At 48.6% G+C, this 11378-nt stretch overlaps 1 protein-coding gene across 1 annotated transcript in view; it reads right to left on the bottom strand.

Moving 5' to 3' along the window:
* Positions 1-304: 304 nt before the first annotated feature.
* LOC122261047 (uncharacterized) overlaps positions 305-11378 on the bottom strand; it is a 15089-nt gene continuing 4015 nt past the window's right edge. The window contains exons 4-8 of the mRNA XM_086547069.1: positions 9998-11378; positions 9317-9368; positions 8796-9021; positions 4986-5102; positions 305-961 (exon numbers count right to left, since the gene is read on the bottom strand). The exon at positions 9998-11378 is cut by the window's right edge and continues 200 nt beyond it. Of these exons, the coding sequence (XP_086403195.1) occupies positions 545-961; positions 4986-5102; positions 8796-9021; positions 9317-9368; positions 9998-11378 (2193 nt within the window). The 3' untranslated portion in view covers positions 305-544. The remainder of the gene's footprint in view (positions 962-4985; positions 5103-8795; positions 9022-9316; positions 9369-9997) is intronic.

Below are 11378 nucleotides of genomic sequence, written 5' to 3' on the forward strand. Positions count from 1 at the left end.
TCAGGTGGTAATGATAAAATAAGTAAATGTAAAAAAGTAGAATGAACATTGGTGATTATATGTAAAAATCATAATACGAGATGCATTAGGAAAGAATATGTAGCTTTGAGTATTCAAGATCCTGTATAAATAACTTTTCTAAATTTCTAAGAAGGGGGGGGGGGGAGGCAAATAGAGAACAGCAGCTGTAGCAGTAGAAGTAGCAGCAGTGGTAGAAGTAGTAGTGATAGTAGTAGTGGTTGTAATAGTAGTAGTAGTTGTTGTTGTTGTTGTAGTAGTAGTAGTAGTTGTTGTTGTTGTAGTACCAGTAGCCGATCTAAAAGTCAGAAGTAATGACTGTCTGTGGTGAAATATAAATCACGAAATATTCGAATCTAAATATATTGAAATAGTGACAAAACAACACATATAACAAACAGGTAAGCGGACAATTCCCACACAATGTCTAGCAAGATTCTTCAAGAAAGCGTGACGCCTAGACATCAACAACAACACCACATAGGCACTCACGCCTTCGACGTCACTCCACGAACATCAGACGTGCTTAATTAAAAATCACCAGCCAGTAGACGAGATTAAAGACGATCATTGTAATTGGCACGATGTACTTCCTGGTGACTCTGAGAACTCCTTCGGGACTCCTGAGGAACACCCATCGGGGATACGACTGCGGAGACGCTTCTTGCCCGACGGCAGCCGAGGGAAACACCTTCGTTATCCCGACCGGCGTGAATGGCGGCGGCGGCGTCGACGGCGTACTCCTCGTCCTCGTCCTCGTCCTCGTCCTCGGTACGTACTCCAGTGCAACGTGCAAGATGATGATGAAGAAGAGGACGAAGATGCTGAAGAAGAACCAGAGGTCGACCATCTTGACGTAGGCTGTGGCGGGGAGGGCGTCGGACGTGTTGTTGAAGAGGGTGTAGAGGACCAGCAGCGTCGTCAGGCTCACCACCAGCCTCACCTGACGGGGAATTGAGGAATTGAGGAATTGAGGAATTTCGTCAGGTTACGGCTAGGTGAGAGGTTTTGTCTCGGGTGAGAGGTTCTGTTTCGGGTGAGAGGTTCTGTTTCGGGTGAGAGGTTCTGTCTCGGGTGAGAGGTTCTGTCTCGGGTGAGAGGTTCTGTCTCGGGTGAGAGGTTCTGTCTCGGGTGAGAGGTGAGAGGTTCTGTCTCGGGTGAGAGGTTCTGTCTCGGGTGAGAGGTTCTGTCTCGGGTGAGAGGTTCTGTCTCGGGTGAGAGGTTCTGTCTCGGGTGAGAGGTTCTGTCTCGGGTGAGAGGTTCTGTCTCGGGTGAGAGGTTCTGTCTCGGGTGAGAGGTTCTGTCTCGAGGTTCTGTGAGAGGTTCTGTCTCGGGTGAGAGGTTCTGTCTCGGGTGAGAGGTTCTGTCTCGGGTGAGAGGTTCTGTCTCGGGTGAGAGGTTCTGTCTCGGGTGAGAGGTTCTGTCTCGGGTGAGAGGTTCTGTCTCGGGTGAGAGGTTCTGTCTCGGGTGAGAGGCTCTGTCTCGGGTGAGAGGTTCTGAGAGGTTCTGTCTCGGGTGAGAGGTCTGTCTCGGGTGAGAGGTTCTGTCTCGGTGAGAGGTCTGTCTCGGTGAGAGGTTCTGTCTCGGGTGAGAGTTCTGTCTCGGGTGAGAGGTTCTGTCTCGGGTCTCGGGTGGGAGGTTCTGTCTGTCTCGGGTGAGAGGTTCTGTCTCGGGTGAGAGGTTCTGTCTCGGGTGAGAGGTTCTGTCTCGGGTGAGAGGTTCTGTCTCGGGTGAGAGGTTCTGTCTCGGGTGAGAGGTTCTGTCTCGGGTGAGAGGTTCTGTCTCGGGTGAGAAGTGTTGCCGGTGGGAGGCTGTGTTGTGGGTGAGAGGTTCTGTCTCGGGTGAGAGGTTCTGTCTCGGGTGAGAGGGTTCTGTCTCGGGTGAGAGGTTCTGTCTCGGGTGAGAGGTTCTGTCTCGGGTGAGAGGTTCTGTCTCGGGTGAGAGGTTCTGTCTCGGGTGAGAGGTTCTGTCTCGGGTGAGAGGTTCTGTCTCGGGTGAGAGGTTCTGTCTCGGGTGAGAGGTTCTGTCTGGGGGGAGGGGTTGTGTCGGGTGAGAGGTTACGTCTAGGTGAGAGGTTCTGTCTCGGGTGAGAGGTTCTGTCTCGGGTGAGAGGTTCTGTCTCGGGTGAGAGGTTCTGTCTCGGGTGAGAGGTTCTGTCTCGGGTGAGAGGTTCTGTCTCGGGTGAGAGGTTCTGTCTCGGGTGAGAGGTTACGTCTAGGTGAGAGGTTCTGTCTCGGGTGAGAGGTTCTGTCTCGGGTGAGAGGTTCTGTCTCGGGTGAGAGGTGAGAGGTTCTGTCTCGGGTGAGAGGTGAGAGGTTCTGTCTCGGGTGAGAGGTTCTGTCTCGGGTGAGAGGTTCTGTCTCGGGTGAGAGGTTCTGTCTCGGGTGAGAGGTTGTCTCGGCTCGGTGAGAGGTTCTGTCTCGGGTTTCTGTCTCGGTGAGAGGAGAGGTTCTGTCTCGGGTGAGAGGTCTCTCGGGTGAGAGGTTCTGTCTCGGGTGAGAGGTTCTGTCTCGGGTGAGAGGTTCTGTCTCGGGTGAGAGGTTCTGTCTCGGGTGAGAACTTCCTTGCGCGGGGGGGTCTGTCGTGGGTAGTAGGTTCTGTCTCGGGTGAGAGGTTCTGTCTCGGGTGAGAGGTTCTGTCTCGGGTGAGAGGTTCTGTCTCGGGTGAGAGGTTCTGTCTCGGGTGAGAGGCTCTGTCTCGGGTGAGAGGTTCTGTCTCGGGTGAGAGGTTCTGTCTCGGGTGAGAGGCTCTGTCTCGGGTGAGAGGTTCTGTCTCGGGTGAGAGGCTCTGTCTCGGGTGAGAGGTTCTGTCTCGGGTGAGAGGTTCTGTCTCGGGTGAGAGGTTCTGTCTCGGGTAAAAGGTTGTCTCAGATGAGAGGTTCTGTCTCGGGTGAAAGGTTCTGTCTCGGGTGAGAGGTTCTGTCTCGGGTGAGAGGTTCTGTCTCGGGTGAGAGGTTCTGTCTCGGGTGAGAGGTTCTGTCTCGGGTGAGAACTGTCTCGGGTGAGAGGTTCTGTCCCGGGTGAGAGGTTCTGTCTCGGGTGAGAGGCTGTCTCGGGTGAGAGGGTCTGTCCCGGGTGAGAGGTTTCTCGGGTGAGAGGGTCTGTCTCGGGTGAGAGGTTCTGTCTCGGGTGAGAGGTTCTGTCTCGGGTGAGAGGTTCTGTCTCGGGTGAGAGGTTCTGTCTCGGGTGAGAGGTTCTGTCTCGGGTGAGAGGTTCTGTCTCGGGTGAGAGGTTCTGTCTCGGGTGAGAGGTTCTGTCCCGGGTGAGAGGTTCTGTCTCGGGTGAGAGGTTCTGTCTCGGGTGAGAGGTTCTGTCTCGGGTGAGAGGTTCTGTCTCGGGTGAGAGGTTATGTCTCGGGTGAGAGGTTCTGTCTCGGGTGAGAGGTTCTGTCTCGGGTGAGAGGTTCTGTCTCGGGTGAGAGGTTCTGTCTCGGGTGAGAGGTTCTGTCTCGGGTGAGAGGTTCTGTCTCGGTTGAGAGGTTCTGTCTCGGGTGAGAGGTTCTGTCTCGGTTGAGAGGTTCTGTCTCGGGTGAGAGGCTCTGTCTCGGATGAGAGGTTCTGTCTCGGGTGAGAGGTTCTGTCTCGGTTGAGAGGTTCTGTCTCGGTTGAGAGGTTCTGTCTCGGGTGAGAGGTTCTGTCCCGGGTGAGAGGTTCTGTCTCGGGTGAGAGGTTCTGTCTCGGGTGAGAGGTTCTGTCTCGGGTGAGAGGTTCTGTCTCGGGTGAGAGGTTCTGTCTCGGGTGAGAGGTTCTGTCTCGGGTGAGAGGTTCTGTCCCGGGTGAGAGGTTCTGTCTCGGGTGAGAGGTTCTGTCTCGGGTGAGAGGTTCTGTCTCGGGTGAGAGGTTCTGTCTCGGGTGAGAGGTTCTGTCTCGGGTGAGAGGTTCTGTCTCGGGTGAGAGGTTCTGTCTCGGGTGAGAGGTTCTGTCTCGGGTGAGAGGTTCTGTCTCGGGTGAGAGGTTCTGTCCCGGGTGAGAGGTTCTGTCTCGGGTGAGAGGTTCTGTCTCGGGTGAGAGGTTCTGTCTCGGGTGAGAGGTTCTGTCTCGGGTGAGAGGTTCTGTCCCGGGTGAGAGGTTCTGTCTCGGGTGAGAGGTTCTGTCTCGGGTGAGAGGTTCTGTCTCGGGTGAGAGGTTATGTCTCGGGTGAGAGGTTCTGTCTCGGGTGAGAGGTTCTGTCTCGATTTGCTAGGATTAAGTGACTCCTTGTTTTCATTTCTGAGATGTGACGAGGGCGATAGAGGAGCGGTTTCAAGGCTACTACTGCAAGTTTGTGTTATCAGCTTCTATATATCTTTACCTCAACGTTCTCTTTGGAAGTGGGTCCTTGCCTCTACGCCTCCCCTCCCTCCTCACATCTTTAACTAAATTATATAAAAAATACTCCTATAACTAAGTAAAAACCGAAAAAAGCGTTTTGGTCATTACTGAGAAAATATCTTATAAACAACACTGATATACATCACGAAGCTCTTTATGAGAATTTCAAGGGTGGTCAGAGAAACGTTTTCTGCTGTAATCGCCTACTCCCTGGAACTTACTCCAGTTAAGAAGCACTGATATAGATACAAACATAGAATAGCTTTACATTTCCATGCTTAAGCACACACACGCATACACACACACTCACACACGCACCTAAACAAACACACACCCACACACACTTAAACACACACACACGCACCCCACACACATCCCCCCCCCCACACCGGAACACACCCACACACAAACGCACCCCCCCATACACACACCTAAACACGCACACACCTAAAGACACCCACCCACCCACACACAGCTAAACACACACATCCCCCCCACCCACCCACATATCCCCCCCCCACACACCCCCACCTCCCCATACACACACGCACCCTCCCTCTCCCCACACACACACCTAAACACACACACACACACACAAACATACATCCCCCCCACACACATCCCCCCCTCCCCTCCCACGCATCCCCCTCCCACACACCTGCAAGACCTCGACCCTGACGAAGAGCGTGGCGTAGCCGATCGTCAGCAGCATCGTGGTTGGGACATAAAGGGACAATATGATCGTCGTCCAGCGCCTCGTCAACCGAAACTTAACCTGTAGTAAAGAGAGACAAAGGAAGACTGTGATGCGTGGTCCTGTCTCTTTAAAACACTGTCAAAAGGAAGACAGTAATACGTTGTCCTGTCTCTTTAATTGAAGACAGTAATGCGTGGTCCTGTCTCTTCAAAAAACTCAAAATGAAGACAGTAATGCGTGGTCCTGTCTCTTCTAAACACTGTCAAAAGGAAGACAGTAATGCGTGGTCCTGTCTCTTCAAAACACTCAAAATGAAGACAGTAATGCGTGGTCCTGTCTCGTCAAAACACTGTCAAAATGAAAACAGTAATGCGTGGTCCTGTCTCTTCAAAACACTCAAAATGAAGACAGTAATGCGTGGTCCTGTCTCTTCAAAACACTCAAAATGAAGACAGTAATGCGTGGTCCTGTCTCGTCAAAACACTGTCAAAATGAAAACAGTAATGCGAGGTCCTGTCTCTTCAAAACACTCAAAATGAAGACAGTAATGCGTGGTCCTGTCTCTTCAAAACACTGTCAAAATGAAGACAGTAATGCGTGGTCCTGTCTCTTCAAAACACTCAAAATGAAGACAGTAATGCGAGGTCCTGTCTCTTCTAAACACTGTCAAAATGAAGACAGTAATGCGTGGTCCTGTCTCGTCAAAACACTGTCAAAATGAAAACAGTAATGCGAGGTCCTGTCTCTTCAAAACACTCAAAATGAAGACAGTAATGCGTGGTCCTGTCTCTTCAAAACACTGTCAAAATGAAGACAGTAATGCGTGGTCCTGTCTCTTCAAAACACTCAAAATGAAGACAGTAATGCGAGGTCCTGTCTCTTCAAAACACTCAAAATGAAGACAGTAATGCGAGGTCCTGTCTCTTCAAAACACTGTCAAAATGAAGACAGTAATGCGTGGTCCTGTCTCTTCAAAACACTGTCAAAATGAAGACAGTAATACGTTGTCCTGTCTCTTTAATTGAAGACAGTAATGCGTGGTCCTGTCTCTTCAAAACACTCAAAATGAAGTCAGTAATGCGTGGTCCTGTCTCTTCAAAACACTGTCAAAATGAAGACAGTAATGCGTGGTCCTGTCTCTTCAAAACACTGTCAAAATGAAGACAGTAATGCGTGGTCCTGTCTCTTCAAAACACTCAAAATGAAGACAGTAATGCGTGGTCCTGTCTCTTCAAAACACTGTCAAAATGAAGACAGTAATGCGTGGTCCTGTCTCTTCAAAACACTCAAAATGAAGACAGTAATGCGAGGTCCTGTCTCTTCAAAACACTCAAAATGAAGACAGTAATGCGAGGTCCTGTCTCTTCAAAACACTCAAAATGAAGACAGTAATGCGTGGTCCTGTCTCTTCAAAACACTGTCAAAATGAAGACAGTAATGCGTGGTCCTGTCTCTTCAAAACACTGTCAAAATGAAGACAGTAATGCGTGGTCCTGTCTCTTCAAAACACTGTCAAAATGAAGACAGTAATGCGTGGTCCTGTCTCTTCAAAACACTGTCAAAATGAAGACAGTAATGCGTGGTCCTGTCTCTTCAAAACACTGTCAAAATGAAGACAGTAATGCGTGGTCCTGTCTCTTCAAAACACTCAAAATGAAGACAGTAATGCGTGGTCCTGTCTCTTCAAAACACTCAAAATGAAGACAGTAATGCGTGGTCCTGTCTCGTCAAAACACTGTCAAAATGAAAACAGTAATGCGAGGTCCTGTCTCTTCAAAACACTCAAAATGAAGACAGTAATGCTTGGTCCTGTCTCTTCTAAACACTGTCAAAATGAAGACAGTAATGCGTGGTCCTGTCTCCTCAAAATAGTCATTGCCTATCAAAGAGTTTATTCAATTTACATAAAGGACGGACGCTCGATCGATCGAAACATGCTAATTCATGTCGTAAGCATGCACAACATTTCATTTTATCATCAACTCATCCTGCAACAACAATCGTAGACAGAATACGTTAATAGACAGACATGCAGCTATCAGTCTTGCAACGTGAGAATCAATCAAAACAAACACTTAAACTGTAACCAAACAATGAAGAACAATTGATATCAAGAATGTTTATATTATGTAATATCACGTGTATGAGTTGTACCGTTATAATTAACATTAAATACCGTCATTTTTATTTTTTAATTATTCTTATCAGTTGTGCATTTACAGGTACATAGTCAATAAACATATATCATGAACGAACGAGAATTTATTGCTACATAGCTGAGACAGAGAGAGAGAAAGAGAAGGAGAGAGAAAGAAAGAAAGAAAGAAAGAGAGAGAGAGAGAGAGAGAGGGAAAGAGAGAGAGAGAGAGAGAGAGAGAGAGAGAGAGAGAGAGAGCGAGCGAGAGAGGGAGAGAGAGAGAGAGAGAGAGAGAGAGAGGAGAAGAAAGAAAAAGGAGAGGAGAAAGAGAGAGAGAGAGAGAGAGAGAGAGAGAGAGAGAGAGGGAGAGGAGAGGAAGGAGGAGAGAGAGAGAGAGAGAGAGAGAGAGAGAGAGAGAGAGAGAGAGAGAGAGAGGGAAAGAGAGAGAGAGAGAGAGAAGAGAGAGAGAGAGAGAGAGAGAGAGAGAGAGAGAGAGAAAGAGAGAGAAAGAGAGAGAAAGAGAGAGAGAAAGAGAGAGAAAGAGAGAGAAAGAGAGAGAGAGAGAGAGAGATAGCGATACATACATACACACACACATACACACAAACACAGCTATACAACCACACAGATGTTTCGTTTAAATCATTTGCAATATGGTTCTTTACACGTTGCATGCGTGATATATTTAAAAAAGCGTATGAGAGAAAAAAAAGTTAAGCACCTTAAGAAACACCAAAAGATACAAAGAAATACTCAAGGAAAGCCACTTACCAAACAATTTATGATAAACAAATACAAAAATATAAAAAAACAAACACACCCACCTTCACATCTAAACAAACAAACATACAACATACCGATGACTATTCACACTGACAAGCAAACCCGTGCAAGCAAACAATCCCACAGTAAACAACAACAACAACAACAACAACAACCTCAAGCACGCTGTAGGCAGTCTGGCTGTTGCCTCGTTGAGTGGCAATAAACATACAAAATACCGATAACTATTCACACTAACAAGCAAACCCGTGCAAGCAAACAATCCCACAGTAAAAAACAAAAAACAAAACAGCAACCTCAAGCACGCTGTAGGCAGTCTGGCTGTTGCCTCGTTGAGTGGCAATAAACATACAACAAACCGATAACTATTCACACACAAGCAAACCCGTGCAAGCAAACAATCCCACAGTAAACAACAACAACAACCTCAAGCACGCTGTAGGCAGTCTGGCTGTTGCCTCGTTGAGTGGCAATAAACAAACAACATACCGATGACTATTCATACTGACAAGCAAACCCGTGCAAGCAAACAATCCCACAGTAAAAAAACAACAACAACAACAACAACAAAAAACAACAACCTCAAGCACGCTGTAGGCAGTCTGGCTGTTGCCTCGTTGAGTGGCAATAAACATACAAAATACCGATAACTATTCACACTAACAAGCAAACCCGTGCAAGCAAACAATCCCACAGTAAAAAAAAAAGCAACCTCAAGCACGCTGTAGGCAGTCTGGCTGTTGCCTCGTTGAGTGGCAATAAACATACAACAAACCGATAACTATTCATACTGACAAGCAAACCCGTGCAAGCAAACAATCCCACAGTAAAACAACAACAACAACAACAACCTCAAGCACGCTGTAGGCAGTCTCGCTGTTGCCTCGCTGAGTGGCTGAGACCCAGAGTTCCCCCACTTCGTAGTCCGGAAGTTCATTCCTCTCGTGGTTGCGGACGAAGGACCTGCTGGAGGAGAACCTAACGAGGTCCTTCCTGATGGCGACTCGGAGCACGAGGGAACACTCCTGGGTGTCGAACGGGTACCGGAAGACGTTCAAGTTGCACGAGAAGCTTCCGCTGGGCAAGAGGGGGAAGTGGTGTGTGTGTGTTTTTTTTTTTTTTTAAGGAAGGAAAGGGAAGGGAAGGAAGGTGGATGAGGTTTGATCTATATTTATTTTTTTTTTAAAGGAAAGGGAAGGAAGGTGGATGAGGTTTGATCTATAATTGATTTTTTTTTTTAAGGAAAGGGAAGGAAAGTGGATGAAGTTTGATCTATAATTGCATATCTATGTTCGTGATATCTATATTAATTTAAGTCTTTTCCTACATAAGCACATGCGAATACTTAACCACTCTGCCATATCATATTAACCTGTAGTGCTGTCTCTGGATGATGGAAGCGGCCTCGCCAGAGTACACCATATCTGCCGTTGGAAAATCAGTTATATTGAAAGCAATCTCTTTGGTTTGATATTGAACATTCAATTCCACCAACGGCAGAAGACCTCGTGCTTGCTTGCGTGTTGGATTTATTGGCTATTAACCGACGGCATATGTCAAGGTCATTATTAAGAAAATGGTTCTATATTTCTTAATCTAGATAAGGTCATAAAGATCATAAGGTCATAAAAATCATAAAGTTTTGTCGCCCTTAGAGAAGTGATTACTTTATGGGCGATTCTTTCATTAATTTGATAGTAAGTTTGAAATATTAGATTTTATATTTTTAGTTCTGCATTTTTTTTTTATGTTTTGTCTGTTGTTGTTGATAGTTTGGCAAGTTGTCAGGACGTGAGTTATTAAAAGGTTTGTGTTGCAATAGGGGGCGCTGTGGAGGGAGGCGTTTTTCAATATGGGAAGTGAGGTGGGTTAGCGTTGTGGCGTTGAACCTGAGGCGGCCCAACGCCACCTCCCCCTTCTAATTTTTCTGTTTTGTCCCATTGCTCAATAGTTTCTTTATGTTTGTTATGAATTTGCAGGTTGGTCCATCCACCCACTTTGCGACAGAGGGATTTTTGCCTTTATAAAGGAAGGGAAACTCGTTGAGACTCACCCATTTTCACGTCGTTGAACTGAGGACTCAGGGGATCACTGGTCTTCCTGAAGAACAGCTCTTCCTTCAGGAGCTTTACGTTGCCATCGAAGACGTTCGGAAAGCCCAACTTGGGTCTCCAGATCTGACTCATCTCCTTCTCCGTGAGGATGTTCCACTCCATGAATTCCTTGAGGTTGAGGTACTTCAGCCTCAAGTCCTTCCACACAATCTCCACATTGAGCTCCAAGCTTACTACGCCGCTGACGTCGTCGACCCTCACGAATCGGAGGATATCGACGGTCGTCTCCAGCTCCAGCTCCTTTCCTCTCGCGTCGCCGTTCGGGGGTCTTCCGATCCGATAGCCCAAGGGCGTCTGCAAGAGGGTGCAGTAGTCCTCGTCGCTGAAGTCCGAGCAGTCATCGTCGTCGTTGCACCGCCCGTGTTGGGGGATGCAGTCTCCGTTCGCGCACGTGAATTCGTCGTCGCTGCAGGTGGAGAGACTCAGCTCGATCTGACTGGCATTGGGAAAGCCACACGCGGAGGAGGCCAGACTCCAGCGATGGCGGCCGACTGGGTAGCTCTCTTCCGTCCGCGGAGTCATCGTGGCGAGCGTTTGGTTGGTCCTCGTGTCGAAGAGCTCCCAGTTGCCATCCTGAGTTCTGTAAATCATGTTTCCATAAAAGCCGTGGAAGTACGGCTTGCCATTTCGGTAGCCAAGGACTTCGTAGTAGCTCTCCTCTTGCTTTTCGTAGCACAGGCCTCGTAGGCGGAGCGGGACTCCCTCCATCTTCTCGCAGGGAGTGCACGCGGGCCATGCCAGGGAGCACTTGGTGTCCACCCACTTGCCGTTGGGTCGGAACATCAGGAGGCAGTTCTCTCCTCGTTTGCCATTCGGCTCTATGCCCTCGAAGTAAGTGTCGTTGACCGGGTCATGGTCTATGAATGTCCTCCAGACGCCCTCCTCCTCCTCGTCAGTCAGGCCGAGCCACAGGTGGTAATTGGACGAACAAGATTTCGTGAACTGGAGCGACTCTTTGAACAGCCTCTCGTTCGACTGTTTCGTTCGAGGTCCGAACACCTCGTACCCAAATCGCTGACACACCTGTCGCGATTCGCTCAGGTAACGCATTTCCGGGAAGATCACGAATTCCTCCGTTTTCTCACAGAGCGACGAGAGGTCCTTGGACTCCCAGGTGGCGCCCAGCACCTCCACCTCGTCTCTATCTGAAGAGAAGATGTTTCCGTAGCTCGCGGTCCTACACGAAGCCATATCCTCGACTTCACCTTGGGTCAAACTCCTGTTCCAAAGGTTGACCTCGGCCATGTGACCTCGGAAGATCTGCACGACGTCATAGCCCCCGGCGAGGAGGTCCTGCTCCTGGCCGAGGACGAGCGTGCT

Source organism: Penaeus japonicus, unplaced genomic scaffold (genome assembly GCF_977035675.1).
Source record: "Penaeus japonicus unplaced genomic scaffold, GWHDUDI00000001_assembly GWHDUDI00000019, whole genome shotgun sequence".
NCBI classification, from domain to species: Eukaryota; Metazoa; Arthropoda; class Malacostraca; order Decapoda; family Penaeidae; genus Penaeus; species Penaeus japonicus.